Below are 17,708 nucleotides of genomic sequence, written 5' to 3'. Positions count from 1 at the left end.
AGGGTTACAACATAACTCTTAGAAATTGCAGATTCATCTAATAACGTGCCAGACACATTTTTAGGAGAAACGAAATCGATAGAGAAGAAAGATTTATCGAGCGGAGACCATATTTAGACAAAATAATCGTCGGTTGTAGGTAAACAACTCACCTACAGAAATAGTTGGTTTTAGATGGCTCAATACTGGTAGCATTAAGTATTTCAAAAGTATTAGTTCTTGACATTAGACGCTAATTATGTGGCAACGACCAGTTGCTACTACTTATAGGAATAAAGAATATGGAATGAAACCAGTGTCATTTTATAGTATTACTTTTGATAAATATTTTTTTATTAAACTACTTTGCAATTAAAATTAAAACTTTCATTACCTGTGTCGAACTTACAAATCCCACCTCCATATTTTTTCACCGAAAAGCGCGCCGAATCTATCTGTGTACATGACAGCTAGTGATGAGACATCGATCCATTATCAACGTAGTGGTCTAACAATATAAATGATACCTACCTCGACTTATGGTACGTCGACTTACGCGAACCCCGAAGTTACGTGATTTTCAAATCTCGTCGATTCGTCTTTTGTTTCAGCGACATGCAACTCTGAATTACTAATTATAGAATTAGTGCTGCCACTCTATTGCTCAATTAATGTAAATTTTCGAATCCCATGTTGAAATCATACCATACGATGTTATTTATATATGCAGTCCTACCCCATCGCTCGGTCCCACCGACCGCATAAGTACGGGGTATTACTGTACTTACTTCTCGACACAGTCTTTAATTTTGTTCACATAAACGCTCGTTTGCGCCCTAATTTCGAGGAACTCTACCTAACTAGCACCCGACTGTCCACCCTAGTGATTGGTCATAAGCGATATAATTGACGTAATGCAGCGCCGGTTAAGTTATCGTGTGTGGTGTTATGCAACTGATGTGAAGCGATCGCGGGCATACATGCTGTGACATTGGCTCGAGAATTCTATAGTAAATTATACATTGAAAAACTAAAAACGACGCTTTTATTATTTATCAAGCTAGTAAAGTACTAAAGTAAAGTAATAGTATAGTACTAAAGTAAAAAATAATTTTCATAATGTAAAAAAATGATTGACGGGAATTAATATTACTGTTCTGAAAGTGTCGGGAGCTTTGTAAAAACTTTTAAATTAATTCTGCATCTCGGGATAAAATGAATAAAAAATCTTAAATATTGATATCAAGCCCCGTTAAAGTGGTTAAAAGTTGTAAGATTCCGTTACATACCCACATGCATATAGGTCAAGCTAATGAAAGCATGGTAAAAAGGAGTTTGGGGAATATTTTTTTCATTTTATAGTTGAATAAATAAGTATTGTTATATTTTAATTAAATTGATACACATAATTATACGTAGGAAATTCGGAAATGTTATGCTATTTATTGCCGTTTCAGTTAAACGACGTTTTACTTAGAACTTTTTTGTCAAAAATTGGGTTGCATTGATAACCAACGCTTTAATCTCACGCCCGTTCAACAATTCTGCAAAAATGTTCAATTTCTCTTTCATTCTAATGCATAATTTGAAATGTATCATCAGTCAATTGAAACCGGACTGTATTCCGCTAATATATACCAATGGTCTATCACAGAAACTAGATAATATATATACCAATGTCTGCTAATATATACCAATGGTCTATCATAGAAACTAGATAAATAATATACAAAGGTACCATTGACTAACTCAAGCTACAACAATTCGCCATGTACGAGTCGAACTCGCACATGGAGGCTTCCGTACCACCAAATGTTCATTATTTTTATTCATTTTATTATTTTCAACAATACTTAGTTATATGATACAACAATAGATGGCGTTGGTGTGACGATGAATGATACATAAATTTTCAACTAACAATAACTATGTGCCTATCTATTATGGTTCTAGAGATATAGCCCTGTGACGGACGGACAGACAGCGAAATGTTAGTAATAGGGTTCCTGTTTACCTTTGGGTACGTAACCCTAAAACTTATATATTTATCTACCTTCGATCAGTGATCGAAGGTATCTACCTATATAACAGCGTCCAATACATAACCAATAATTTTCTTATAATTGCATGGTTTAAACTGTAAAATAATTAAATATTACATATTGGGAAAACACTTATCATTTTTGTCTCACATGATTGGCTCGGGATTATGTGTGGAATACGATAAGTTCCGGACGGATCTACCACTCGTGGTGCGTGAAATATTATAAAATCTAATACACAGTATTGTACTGCTGAAGAATGATTGGCAAAGTGCGAGTCGAACTCGCAAACGAAGGGTTCCGTGGCACCAAATTTTCATTTATTTTGTATTTTTAGTATTTGTTAACATAGGCAAAAAACGCCGAAATTTTATTGCCGATAATTTATAATAAGCTTTTTTTGGTTTTTTAGCCGCGAACGTTATAAATACTTTGTAAAAAATCCAGTGTCTATCTATTACAGTTCAAGAGATAGAGTTTTGTGTCAGACGGACAGATTGCGAAGTCCTAGTACTTAATAGGGTTCGGATTTTACCCTTTGGGTACGGAACCCTAGTAAAATACAGAAAAAATAGAAGTTTCCTGTATATTAATTGAGAGGAAATATGTGTACCAAATAATATATTGTGTTTTGTACCTGTACGGGTCAGATATATGTTTGTTTCTTTATCTCTTAATTTCAATGATGTGTGTATTAGGAATTAATTTCCACTTGCTTTGGCATATGGCCAGCGCGGTGGACTATAACCTATTCCTTTTCATTCTCAGAGGAGAACCATGCCCAGCAGTGGGACCGTAAACGATTAACGATGAAAGTATTAAACTAATCTCAAGAATAAATTATTTCTGAATATTTGTAAAACCATAACTAATAGTTTTATACTAACACGAAATGTACAGTAAGCATTTATGTATGTATGTAAATTGTCATTTACTTATTCATTTTCTCTACATCAAAGTGCTTATTACAAAGAATATGCATCAGTTTATTTCCAATCTAGTTACTCGTATTTAAATATAGCATAAAACATAAAAAGAACCACAGATAATTTACAATTTTATAATCAGAGATGCGTGTTGCTAGTTGCTATGGCTCTTGTTACACAACCATGGTTAGGGTTGCCACTCTTTATGTTATTAATACACAAAATAAACATATTTCCCACCTATATCGTAGTGGTATTTCTGATGACAATGGCTGCGTTATTGTAGGATTGGAACGGAATAGAATCTTAAAATAGCTTTTAAGTATTTATTTCAGTAAACAAATTTGTGACAAACAAACAGAAGCAGTGATAGCCTAGTGGTTAAGAAGGTCTCTAGATCGAGGGGTCTGAGGTTTAAATCCCAGTCACGCCCCTCTGATTCTTCAAAATTATGTGCGTATTAGAAATTAATTATCACTTGCTAAACGGTGAAGGAAAAGATCGCGAGGAAACCTGCATACCTGAGAGATTTATAAAAAACAAAATCTCAAAGGTATGTGAAGTCCACCAATTCGCACTTGGCCAGCGCGGTGGACTATGGCCTAATCCTTATCATTATGAGAGAACACCCGTGCCCAGCAGTGGGACAGTAATTGGTTGTTGATGAAACAAATATTTCTCAAGCGCCGTAAATAATTTTTCCATTATAAATTATAAAGAACTTGCGGCCCTTACAACTGCGACGTTGGGTCCTTGGTCGGCTTACATTAAATATTTTATGAAAGACATGACCCCGGCTTATTGCACAATATTAATCAAATAAAAGGTAGATACTTAAATTTTTACAGAGCAAGTATGTACGGATATAATGGTGGTGGCTAGAATAGAAAATAAAAGCTTAATGATAAATGGTGGTCGCCATACAAGAAACCATTTTTTCTAACTTTTTTGCTTTATCTATTGAACCACAATAGGTACAAAATTGCATTTATTTGATGCATTGTGAAATTTGAGCTTTCTGTAAGCGAGAAGCGCGAGTCGCACAGATTATTAAATTTCTACATTCAATTTTTTTCTAAGAGTAAGTAAGCGGGAAGCGCGATTCGCACAGATTATTAAATTTCTATACTCCATTTTTTTCTGAGAATAAGTAAGAGAGAAGCGCGAGTCGCACAGATTATTAAATTCTATGCTCCATTTTTTGTAAGAGTAAGTAAGAGAGAAGCGCGAGTCGCACAGATTATTAAATTTATATACTCCATTTTTTTCTAACTGGCAACCCTATAATATGTTATGCGGATGCGCACGCGACGCGTACCACTCGTCGGCTAATCGTATTAATCTTACTTAAACTAGCCGCTGAGGAGTAAAAAACGCAATGAATTTTATAATACCAGGTAACAGATTGAACGTTTCTTGTAATAAAGTGTAATACAATTAATCATCTTGCTTCTTTGTAACCTTAACATTAAATACATAATTGGCCAAGTGCAAGTCGAACTCGCACTCTGAGGGTTCACACCATCAAATTTTCAATAAATTTTTTTAGTACTTCTTATCGTAGTAGTCATAGAATTGAATGCATTGTGATCTGTATGAATATTACGGTTCAATAGATAAAGCGAAAAACGCCGAAAAATAGCGATTTTCCGGGGTGATGGGCGACCCCCACTTACTTTCAATTTCAAGCTTCATATTTTTTGTATTCGTTGTTATAGTGTCCACCATTTTACATACTGTGTTTAATTTTCAGGTCTCAATCTATTACGTTTAAGATAGAGGTAACTGTGACACACATAGAATGGGTGCTTTTAATAGAATTCCGTTTTTAGGTTTTGGGGACGGTACCCTTATAAACAGGACTATGTCTACCGAATTTTGATAATTTCGGGTTTCCTTTATAAACTACTCAAAACAAAATAGGGCCCACCCCACGATCATCTACAAATTTGTTTACAAATATTTTGCACGGTTATCGTAACTTGACTCAAGTACTTAAACGTATAGTTGACATGTTTATGAATCTGTGCCAGCGTTTCTACCGATAACTTTAACATTATTCTTAAGTAGGTAGTCAAATAAAATGTAGGGTTAAAGAAAGTGATTAAATGCGTATTTTTGTCGCTCGCGTTCTCAGTCGTATTCTAAACGTTACTGTTGAAGCTTATTTGGTAAATCATTTCCTTTGATTACGGCGTTAGTTCTAATCAATATGCCTGGTCCTCGTCGTCATATGAACATGGAAACTGCAGCAAGAGCAGTTGCTATGCTTCAGGAAGGGCACTCCCAAAGATTTGTTGCAATAAGCATCGGTGTGTCCCGACGAGCTATCCGAAACCTGTGGGAACGTTATCAAGAGACCGGAAGTATTGATAGGAGATCTGGATCAGGGCGAGCGAGAGCCACAACGGCTCAGGAAGACAGATATATCAGATTAACTGCCCGTCGGGACCGTACAATCACCGCCCGAGCCTTACAAAATCAGTTACGGCAGTCTACTGGAAGACAAGTGAGCGATCAAACTATTCGAAATCGTCTCCACGAAGATGGCCAACGTTCCAGATTGCGTGTTGTCCGGCTCAAACTGACAAGAGCTCATCGTGCAGCACGCTTAAGGTTTGCGCGTGAACATTTGGATTGGACAATGGATAACTGGAGATCCGTACTCTTTACGGACGAAAGTAAAGTCAAGTTTTATAGTGACGACAGACGAGTACGTGTGTGGAGAAGGGAAGGAGAACGTTTCTCAGAACCATGCATCCATGAAACTGACCGTTTTGGGGGTCCAAGTGTTATGGTTTGGGGTGGAATAAGCTTGCTCGGTAAAACAGAGCTGGTAATTCTGGATGGAGGTACCGTAACCGCCGCTAGTTACGTCGAACGAGTAGTCCGTCCTCATATTGTTCCATTTTCACAAAGAATTGGCGCTAACTTTGTTTTAATGCAAGACAATGCTCGCGCTCACACGGCGCGTATCACACAGACTGCACTTTCTGATGCCAATATTTCAGTTTTACCTTGGCCAGCCATGAGTCCTGACCTCAACCCCATCGAACATTTATGGGATCAATTGAAAAGAAGCCTCAAAGAAAACTATAGCAGCGTGAACAGTCAAGAAGAGCTAATAAACGCACTAAAATTGTGTTGGGAGCAAATACCAGAACAAAACATAGTGCATCTTATCGAAAGTGTTCCAAATAGACTCAGGGAGTGCGTACGGAGCAGAGGAGGACCCACACGCTACTAAACTTAGGACTTGTGAACATATGGTCCCAATACAGTGATAAAATTTCAATTTCATTAATCCCATTATTTTACCAAAATATCGCCAAAAACTGTTCTTTGTGTTTAAATTTAAAAAAATAAACAAATTATGTAATTTGTTAAGCTCACATAATTTATGAATCCCTACTTCAACCATATCTAATTAGAAAAACTGAATAATTGTAAGCATTTTAAAATTAATGCAAAAAAACGTTGTGGGCCCTATTTTGTTTTGAGTAGTTTATTTGCAGCTACTTTAGGCCATTGGATGCAGCTTTTTTTATAATATAGGAATAGCAGACGAGCATCCACCTGATGGTAAGTGCCTACTGCCGCCCAGGGAAAACTGTAACTAAATTAGTGAATGAATGAATACTACGTATAATAAATAATTGACATCACAAGCAATTTTAGCTGATGTAAACTGGTCGCTAACGTCCACTGATACTTGTAGGCAAGCTCATAAAGAAGACTTGCCGGGCGTCGATCACAGATGCAACGTAGCCATCACATCGGACAAGACACGCAGCACTGATGGCATCACTGCAGACGAATCACGTACCTTTTAGTAATGCCTTAGTATACTACTGTACTGTACCATGCCCGTTTTAGCGACTCCATTATTCCTGTAACGGATTTTTTGTGAACAGTTGTGGTGTTCTGAAGGTGGTAGAACCCTTTGTGGTTCGACATCGGCCGCTACATCTACTTATACCTCATATCAGGAGCGTTAAGCGCTGCTTTTTTCTAGTTTGCAGGGTGTGGTAAGGAAAACTTACTTTTCCAAGGCGTTCCAGCTCAGTCCTTGGAGATAGCGGAGCATCAGTGGCCGCCCTCAGGTAGGAATATCTAATCCTATCTGGAGTTGATTGCAGATGTCATATGTAATAACGGAGACATTGGCGTACGATACGGGGGTACCCTACGTCAAAACAACCAGGTGTCTAACTTGGGGATGGAGTCCATCTTGAAAATACACACTACGCCGGGCGTACAAAGGGCGTCTTTTTTTTATAATATAAGAGTAACAGACGAGCATGCAGTCCACCTGATGGTAAGTGGCTACTGCCGCCCATGGACATCTGTAATCAACCCCAGATAGGATTAGATATTCCTACCTGAGGTCGGCCACAGATGCGCCGCTACCCCTGAGGACTTAGCTGGTACGCCTTGGAAAAGTCTGTCTCCCTTACCACAACCTTCAAACCCGAAACACAGCAGCGCCTAACACTGCTGTTATTAGGTAGAAATAGGTATGGCGGTAGTGCCGCCGTAGTCGAACCACAAAGGGTTCTACCACCTTTATAGCCAACCAACGGCGTCCAGAAGAACGCCGTTGGGTGAAGTCAGTAGAAAAATGGCATATCCACTTCATTGCCCTCGCGACTGAGAGGAACCCATGCAGGGTATCCCCAAGTAAAACAAGATCACAGGGTACAGGTGTGGTAACAGGTGAATACGATGTATTTAAATATTACTGTGATTTAGAGCCAATCTATATTGCACATCGCTGCTTAAATAATACCGTACCAGAATCCAAAGAGAATGCAAAGTCTACCTCAACTATCGAATGTTGAAGATTAAGTTGGAACACATCATATGTCTTTCTTCCTTTCGTGCCTTGTGCTGGTTGCAACTATTTCAAAACAGAAGCTGGATATTACAGTCATTTTAAAGGTGGTACCTGCCTGCCTGAGTGCGGCTGCCTGAGATGAACCACAGTTCGACTCAGGCAGCACCCCCACCATACCTATTTCTGCCAAATAACAGCCGTGTTAAACGCTGCTGTGTTCTGGTTTCAAGGATGTGGTAAGGGAGACATACTCTTGCGAGGCATTCCAGCTTAGCCCTTGGGGGTAGCGACGCACCTGTGTCTTGTCTGGAATCGAGTACAGATTTTCATGACCAGCCGTAGCTACTTCACATCAGATGGACTGCATGCTCATCTGCTACTTCTATATTACACATATAATAACCCTTCCTTGGCAGCAGGGTAAAAATCTAAAAGACAAAGAATGAATAATATTACAGCTTGATAGGTAAATCATATGTGACGTGGCTAATAGGACATTCAAAAATTCAAAGTCGGCGGTGTTTTCATCTTTATGTTAAGATGGATGCGACAGTTTACTGACAGCATAGATTAGACCCAATGCGGAACATACTTCTTCAGGAACGTAATCCAAATATATGAAAGACAGCTTAATAACACCATCTGTTTATATCACTAACCCATAAATCTTGACGACAACCAGCCAGGGTAAGTAGTGTGATGCGCTTCGCGTACGCACACTGCACGCCGCACCCTCTGATGCGTGAAAATGAATGTTATAAATGTACAAGCGCACCGTAAATAATTATCATACGAGCTTCAAATCCAGTGCTGTATCGACTCGTGCTCATTTAAAGAATATACTACTCGTTCGCCGATAACAGCGGGAGGCGGCGATGGATTGGTTGAAATTGGTCGGTATCCGCGTAGTGATGTGACAGTGTTGTGTCGGAACTGTGATGTGGTTGTGATTTCGTGATTGTAGTGTAGGAGTTGTGACATTCTGGTTGGATGCGTGCTCATGCCCGTTATTAATCAGTCCCATTTGCCTACTAAAGATCGAAGGACCTCTAACAGGCAGAAATAGACAAACTTCCATCGTAAGATCGAAGAACCATTTTTCATGGGTCGACAAACTTCGACCTTTGGCAGCTACTGTGGATAAATTAATTATTAATGACGGGCATCAGTCAAATTATTACAGTTATTAAATTAATCTATGAACATGAACAGCAGATACCACTAAACTAACCAGAGTTATTGTATGAGATTATGAGTTGACCTAAACGACAAGACTAGTGTTATTTATTACCCTCTAGGAAAATGTTCGACTCTTAACTACTTAATCCATCACTTTTCTAACATTTCCGCATTGAATAAGTAGCTAACCTTGAATATTATTAGATCAAAAAGCAATGATTGCGTGTATCCCAAATTCCATACAATCACACATTGTTGATATGATACATGATACATGAAAAAATAAGCATACCGACATCAGCAATTATCATTAAATATAAAGAAAGACAGATAGACAGATTTTCTGGTGCGTTTTCCGTGGCATCACTTGGGGGTGAAGATAAACTTACATTAACATATTATTGTATTGTATTGAGCTAATAATAGTTCATTCAGTAAACTATTAAATGTCAATAATAATGTAATTTCTTAAAAATCAAACCATTATTAGTCGTGCGTAAAAGTCAAAAAAAGATTTTTATGAATTTTGAAGATAAACTAGGATCGGAAACAAATGAGTAATAGGTATTATCAATGTTTTAGAATCATCTTAAAGTAAAAAAAACTGTAACGTAAATACGTCATATAGTAAACCTAAAACCATCCATGCAACACTAATTAAATATAAACCATTTATTTCACGCCCAATCACTTTATATTTTTGTATGTACCCTAAGTATGATTTTTTACGTTTTTACAAAAAAAAGGGCGCCCAGCGAATTGTATCAGAACTGATTGGAAATATATGGGACATACGTAAACAAAACCAAAAACAATCATTTTTGTCAAAACGTAAATACTCATACTAAGGGTAGGTACTGGACAAAATCAAAACAAGTGAGCCAGTATTGACGATTAATAATAATAACAATTTAGAAGGTGGGAGAACCTTTTGTAGTTCGACTCCGGCGGCATCACCGCCACATCTATTTCTGCCTCATAACAATAGTGTTAATCGCTGCTGTGTTCGGGGTAGCGGCACATCCGTGCACCTGTGTTGTGTGTCGACCTCAGGTAGGAATATCTAATTCTATCTGGGATTAATTACAGATGTCCTTAGGTGGCAGTGGCCACTTACCATCGGTTGGACTGCATGCTCGTCAGCTACTGCTGTATTATAAAACAGCGCGGCTTTGGTAGATCCAACAGATTTACAAAGACAAGCAACGTTGGGCGCGGTTGGAAGTTGTGTGGGTGCCGGGTTTCCGCTTGAGGCGAAATTTCATGCGCGCTTCCGTTTCGAAACACACGTCGCACTGTCGCCGTTGTAAGCTGTCCGCCCTTATAGGACGTAATGAACCTTAGATATAGGGCATGCGGCTTAAAAAAGGTTATAGCAACAGGAATTATTAAAAATTTAACTTTTACCAAATCAACCAAGTCCTCTAGTACTAGTACCAAATCTCTCTAAGACCTCTGCTTGAGAAAAGATTTTTTCTGATGCATTAATTTAAATTAAATGTTAGGTACAAAGGTACTTTTCCTGTCGCGCGTGTTTCCGCCCACAAGCATATTACCAAGACGCACAATAATTAGTTCGAAGCAGTCTCTTCACGACAAGAGTGTATGCGAAAGGATAGTGACAAACGAGCGAGCTGCACGCGCGTGTAAACGTTAACACGCGCTGTAGGAAAATGACAGAGTACTCATTAGCTTATGAAATACATTACTCGAGTAAACGTATATTATATAGCATGTTATCAGCCTTTTGTGGTCAATTACTGCACATTTTCTTTAGTTGACGCTAATCAAATTGATCCCTCATACTGTGGAATGGATAACTGACTTCTCAATTACAAAATTATGTTTACTGCTCCTAGTCGGAGCCATCGGTCGTGAGCTTACATAAAAGGGTTACTATTTAATTGAAGGCCAAAATATCTTATGAATACCTAATATATTCAATATACCAGTTTAAATTATAAGAAATAGTAATTTTTAATTGAGGGGTCATAGGTCACAGGCATCAGATAAACTTTTAGGAACTAATTTAAAACGTTTGGTCATTAAGTTATTCATTTCCACATGAATTTGTATGTGGTAAACTAGTTAACTCAGTAAAGTCACATAAATTAATACTTTCATATATTACTCATTCTATATAAATCTGTGTTATTTGGTGTAAAATATTGATTAATTATTATTAACGTTCAGTTTCTTTTGTTACAGTTCGCTCTTCTTGTAGCTGTAGCTTCTGTTCAGATAAAGGCAGATGGCCCTAAGTAAGTACTTACTTTTATCCCTCTAAACATATAGGAAGTCATAAGCAAGCAATTACATATAAGTCAAACTATTACTATTAAACACGAGTTTAAATTATTAATTCCAAACAAATACAAATACAATCCTTTTTTTCATGTTTGTATTAAAATATAGGTAACATATATGCAAACATGGAGATGATTTTCGCACAATGTCTAGTTGAGTACGTAAATATGAACTGCACTTGCACAAAATGTCTTTATTTTCGCCGCTTGCGCAATATCTAAAGTTTGATGTCACATGAAATACTAAATGAAAATGCGAAAGTGTTTTTCTATGTCATTGCCCTCAATTAGCTGCGCGGTTGAATTCAATGTTAGTGTGCCGTTGCGACCAAATTGTTATGTTTCTCCGCCGAGCGCTAATTGCTTTGATGTTTGAACCACACGACTCACCCAGGCGCGTAATAAACGATTAGGGACTAGAAAGTGCGAGGAAACTCTTTCACGTTTGCGTAAAAAACTTCCAGTCAGAATTTTATTACGAGGTGTAGGCAAGTACGTGGAGTATGACGGACGGGAGCGGCTCGGCGGCGGCAGGGGGAAAGCGACTGCCGCATCACGCGCATGCCGTTGACACCAGACGGAACACACTTACTCATAAAAACCAGCTAAGCTTGCATGCGATCGATCATCGCGCACCAACTATCCGCTTCATAAACATAATGTCTTCCTCGTACAACGCTGCCACTGAACGTTCGTTGAGCATCAAAGCGAATAATTTATTCATTTATCGAACAACGCTCGCAATTGGGTAATAGCTTGATATAGTAGCACTCGTTCTCTTTTGTTACAGGAAAAAGATTCGCATACATCTACCACAGAAGGTGAAGCACATCCACCACCATAAGAAGATATATATTACGAACCACCCCGCATCCTCACAGTACGCCCCGGCCTACATGCCGAGTGCGGAAGGTGCGATGGCGGTACCAACGAACGTCGCTTTGCCGGCCGTGGCGAACATCCTTCCTCTTAACTCAGTGGAGCTCATTGAAGAAAACCAGCACCGACTGCCTGGCTTAGCGCCGGCGGCCTCTAAGCTTCTGCCACTCTACCACGCTCGAGGCTATTATGGCCCCACTCCCAGCGAAGTAGACGATGACTATGACTTAGCTTCCTCACCAGGCTCGATAGAAAACTACGTTCCTAGCTACTCATCGTCAGCTACAGCCCCTTCTAGTCATCCACCAAAAAAAGTAAAGATTATAAAAATTAATGACCAACCACGCAAAAAAGTCGTTCGCAAGGGAAAACCTAAGCGTGTTGTTGTTCGTAATCGACCTCAACCAACACCGCAGGTCGATGAGGAGCTTCCAGTGACCACTTTTCATGAACAATTTTACTCTGATTTAGATAGTTCTGGAACTATACGTAAGATAAGAAAGCCACCGCGAGTTGAAAAAATAGTCGATGGTGACACCGAACATATCCATACCTACAGCGAGGAACATATACACAAACTTGTTTTTGATGATTCACCAAAGTATAGTAGTGTTGTTGGAGTCGATCCTCTTTCTAGTATGTCAGCACTTACTCCAGCGCGACCAATTGTTCCTTTTAAGAATTCCCAAACATTGATCGCGATACCCTCTCATTCTTTTTCAAACTTGGCTGCTGTTGGACCGTTATCAGCACCGGCACATTTCGAGTATGCGGCATACAATCCTCGTGACGTAACACATGATCATATTTTTCATGATCATGGCGAAATATCCGCTGATATTGAATTAACCAAGAACACTCTAGGCCTACCTCCTAAAGTTTCCTACAACAGCCAAGGTTTAAGAATTTCCGGAGGAGCACATAAAAGACCAAAAAACAAATATGGTCAACGAATAAAAAAGATCAATAAACCCCATCCCACAGATTTTTCTTATTATGAAAGCATATACACATCGAGTAACAAACCGAAGAAAATCCAGAGACCAACGTTGCCCTTTCTTACCGAAGCACCCGAGGCAAATTTAGAAGAATATAGACCCATCAGCAATATAAGATACAAAGAAAACGGACACGTGAAACCTCGCAATCTCGTGCCAACCTATTATGGAAAACCAGCAAACGAGTATAGAGCTCAACAGTCAAGCGCTTCGGCTCCATTTTCTGTATCATCTACGGTCGTTCATGATTACAAACCCAAAAGTTACGGTGGTGGATCATCTCCCGTCCAAAGATACAAGGACCCCTTCGTGAACTTTAAAGACAACTACGTCAATAACTTTGAGTACGATAATTACGCATCATCATCAAATATATACGCAACAGAAGATAAGAATGAAAATTCGGCGTACACATCTCCAGAAAAAAAGGGTAAAAAAAAGTCCGTTTCAACTCAAAATATAAGCTTTGGAGGGCAAGACCATCTTACCTACGTAGACCATTTGGAAGAAAGTAGTTTAACTGACGACGATACTCCGACTGCTTTGGACAACTTTGATCAGTTTGACCAATCGCAGTCCCAAAGTTTACCAACACCTACGCCGTTCATTATAAAGGAATCATCACCCGTCCACCCATACTACTCAGTGATGGCAGTGAAAGCCTTACATAATGATCAACCGTCCATGCCGGCTGCTTCCAATGATGATTATCAGTATGCTGAAGTGCCGACCCCATCAACGACACCATTCACCTCGTCAATGGCTACGACAACTAGCGCACCGCCTCCGCCACCTCCGACGGTATATAACAACATACCAAGCACTAGTGCTCCGGTAATAGAACCAGTGGAATTCATACCAGATACAAAAAGTAAAAGGTATAGAGAGCCAAATAAAAATGTAAATATCGTCAATGTTGACGTAGACCTCAGAGACAGGTACGTCCATAACGAAGTTCAAACACCAAACGAATATAGGATAAGATCCGTCCACACGCCTGAACAAGCGCAGTTACAAGACCACCAGCACCCTTTGACCGGGCGAGCGAAACTCAAGTATGGTGATAAAATATGAACTATATGGTGGTTAAACTAGTGAGTAGTGCTATAAGATAGGTGTAAGCATACGTGATCCTAGCTCTATGTTCGTTGTTGTCTACCAATGACGTCGACATTGAATCTCCTTGTCAAACTTGAACGCTTAAAACCTAATATTATTTATTGCCGTTAAACTAGTATCTGCAATAATCACTCCGATTATTGAATGTAAATAGACTGCGAATATGGCATTCATGCATTTTATACACGAATTCTCAAGTGAAGTTGACAGTAAAAGAATAAAAAAGATAAAATATCCAAACAGATATATCTGAAGGTTTTATTTAATATACGCATCCTTACAACATGAAATGCAGATAACACTAAGTAAGTATATATTTTGTATTATATTATAAATATTTTAATATTGCCTCGGTGTTAACAGAGCTGTATTATAAACCATCTTCCGAGTAAGCAACACCCGAAATATTTGGTCTTTGGATGGCTCATAATTAAGCCTTATCGGAGGTTTTTAGATGGTTTAGAAAATCAGACAATTACGTACGCAACTAAGTGACTAGATATTTGCAAACCTTATGTATATACATCCTGCTCTAGGTTACACTTTTAAATTTGTTATCAAAAAATTCGGTTAAACCGATGGTTAATACTCACTGAAATCTCTCACAAATATAACTTTTTATGTTATAGATACACTTAGCAAATGAGCAAGCGATTCGATACGTAGTGGCCACTGTCGCTCATGGACATCTGAACCCCAAATCGGTAAGAATCACTGCGAAAAGCCTTGATAGAAACTGGGACTGAGAAGTGTCATTATTATTACTAGTCTTCGACAGTAGTTTGATTCTATCATATGGAAACATATTTTATGAACTTGCATATCTCGATTTTTTTCTTTTATAACAATACTAGATGACCCGGTGAACTTCGTACCACCTAATTATGAGTGACTATCTGTACCTCGTGGTTTCACTCGTGTAATTTATGTATTATGTCCATAAACTACTGGTAAATATTAGGAAATGGCCACAGGAGAACAGGAAAATAAAAAATACAATTAAATAAAATTCACTCTACCTCTCTGCACTCTGTTATTTTTTTACCGACTTCAAAAAGGAGGTGGTTATCAATTCGGCCGGTATCTTTTTTTTATGTATGTACACGAATTACTCCGCCGTTAGTGAACCGATTTTAATAATTAATTTTTTATTGTGTTATTTTTTATTGTAGGTTCTAATGAAATTACAAAGTCAGTTCATCATTGACTATTTAAGGGTCTGATAATGTGGCTCGGAGACAAAATATGTAACTCCTCAACCGATGGGAATAATTGAGTCGTGTTTGAAGATATTTGGTGTAGGAGGTTCTAATGAAATTGTAAATCATTGACTATTTAGTTAGGTTAGGTTGGAACACATAAGACAATATAAAACTAAGCGGGCAGGGCGCGCCAGCGCCCTGCGAGCGGGCGGTTCCAATCAATGTAAATTCAGACCGTACCTTAATTCATGATCACGTTTATACAATTTTATATTGTATTAATATAAATGTTATTATGTCATCACTAAAAAGGGTAAAAAAAATTTTAACAAAAAATACAACCGACTTCTATGTCACTACATAGTAAAAAATAATTCAAATAAATGTTGGTTTGGTACATATTTCTGAAGTCGGCGCTCAATATATTTCGTTCGAATTATTTTTTACTTTGTAGTGACATAGAAGTCGGTTGTATTTTTTGTTATTTTTTTACAAACACGCGAAAAGAAGTACCTATAACTTCAATAACGGTTTTTTTTAAAGAAAGTTTATTTACTTATAGTACTCTAATCGGGTTGTGGAATAGCTAAAAATGCTAAAACAGGTGTGTAAATAGAAAGGCGATTTATAACAGTCTTAAGGGTCGATCTAAAAAACAAACAGTGACTCAGATGCTTCATTATGTCTTATGATCATTTTCTTAGTGCTCCAAATTAACGGATATTAAATTAAAGTTCCATACCCGATTAAACGACCCTAAAGGTTGATTTTCCAAAAACGGTGAAAAATGTGTTCTATTATTTTGAATCAAAAAGCTAAATTCCAATTTTCATAGACTTTGCTTCAAAATCTGCCGATTTCTAAACGAAGTGTCTTCTAAAGCCAAATGCAAATTTTTACAGTTTTTGCTTCCAAATTAACGGATTTTAATATAAAATTCCAACCCCTACTTAACCAACTTAAGGGTTGATTTTGCAAATATCGTAAAATAGATATTTAATTACTTTCTATCGAAATCCTATCAAATACCAATTTTCATATAGATTTGCGTCAAAACTGGGGGACTTTAATACAAACTTTCAACTCTAATTTATTCACGGAAACGCGGTCGAACAGGATAAAAAGTATCCTATGTCCGTCTCCTGGTTCTAAGCTACCTCTCCACCAATTTTCAGTCAAATTGGTTCAGCCGTTGTTGAGTTATAAGTGGAGTAACTAACACGACTTTCTTTTATATATATAGATAATGTTGATAACATTATATTTCATCGATACCGAGCCACAAAAAAAATCAGTTAACAAACAAAAAAGTGAAAGATACCGTACTGTTTCATATTACTCTACTTTGTACATACATATCTACAAACACGCGTTATTACTTATCAATCAATCCAATGTTTCGCTAAATATCGAAATTTGACTATTCGAGATGACTGTCAAATTTCAATATTGGTCAAATTTTTTATATTGTTTTTTTTTTTAATATAGGTGTAGCAGACAAGCATGCAGTCCACCTGGTGGTAAGTGACTACTGCTGCCCAGGGACATCTGTAATCAACCCCAGATAACATTGATTCCTACCTGAGGTCAGTTATAGGGGCCCCGGTAACATTGACAAGTAAGCTGGAATGCCGCGGAAATGTATGTCTCCCTTATCACACCCTCCAAACCAGATCACAACAAAGCTTAACACTGTTGTTATTAAGCAGAAATAAGAGTGGCGGTGGTGCCTCCGGAGTGAATTAGTTCTACGACCTTTAGTGGTACTATACAAACAATGCCTATACCATGTGGTGTGTGACACTAGCTTTTGTTATTGCTACAAAACACTTGTAGGCGTACGCGCTTTCTGCTGTGTTATGGCTGTTACTGAGCCATCCATCTCGTTTCAGAATGTTCCTAACATGGGATCATGGAATGGATGAATGATGGGCGCCATTATAACCACATTACCTTTATAGTAATTAAGGATAGTGTATACTCAATAACTTTCTTCCTTCCTCCGTCCTTATAGTTAACACAATAAAAAAGCATTTCAACTAAATGTTAAATCTTGATATAATTTAATTGAATTAAAACCGAATTCAGATATTTTAATTTTTAAACTACCACTTTCTAAACTTTTAAACTACATTAGATTAAGTTCTCAAACTTATTTTGCATACCGCCTAATTTTAGAATTATTTTCTAACGACCTCAACAATGTCAAATGACATACATCAGGCGCTAAGCTCGGCCACT

The 17,708-nt window shown here is 37.9% G+C and overlaps 1 protein-coding gene across 1 annotated transcript; it reads left to right on the top strand.

Annotated features, from left to right (window-relative positions):
- Positions 1 to 8,517: 8,517 nt before the first annotated feature.
- Positions 8,518 to 14,511, top strand: LOC140743287 (uncharacterized). The gene is made up of 3 exons (XM_073074448.1): positions 8,518 to 8,677; positions 11,172 to 11,224; positions 12,060 to 14,511. The coding sequence occupies exons 1-3, from the start codon at positions 8,660 to 8,662 to the stop codon at positions 14,218 to 14,220; spliced, it is 2,232 nt and encodes a 743-aa protein (XP_072930549.1). The 5' UTR covers positions 8,518 to 8,659; the 3' UTR covers positions 14,221 to 14,511.
- The last annotated feature ends 3,197 nt before the right edge of the window (positions 14,512 to 17,708 follow it).

Source organism: Epargyreus clarus, unplaced genomic scaffold (genome assembly GCF_041222505.1).
Source record: "Epargyreus clarus isolate Ecla_fem2 unplaced genomic scaffold, WU_Ecla_fem_2.2 ptg000007l, whole genome shotgun sequence".
In the NCBI taxonomy this organism is placed as follows: domain Eukaryota; kingdom Metazoa; phylum Arthropoda; class Insecta; order Lepidoptera; family Hesperiidae; genus Epargyreus; species Epargyreus clarus.
This window is presented reverse-complemented; position numbering and strand designations above follow the sequence as displayed.

What these genes read in the sequence shown, in the direction of transcription:
- LOC140743287 (XM_073074448.1), top strand. An exon ending in ATAAAGGCAGATGGCCCTAA is followed by an intron (nt 11,225 to 12,059) that starts GTAAGTACTTAC and finishes CTTTTGTTACAG; the next exon opens with GAAAAAGATTCGCATACATC.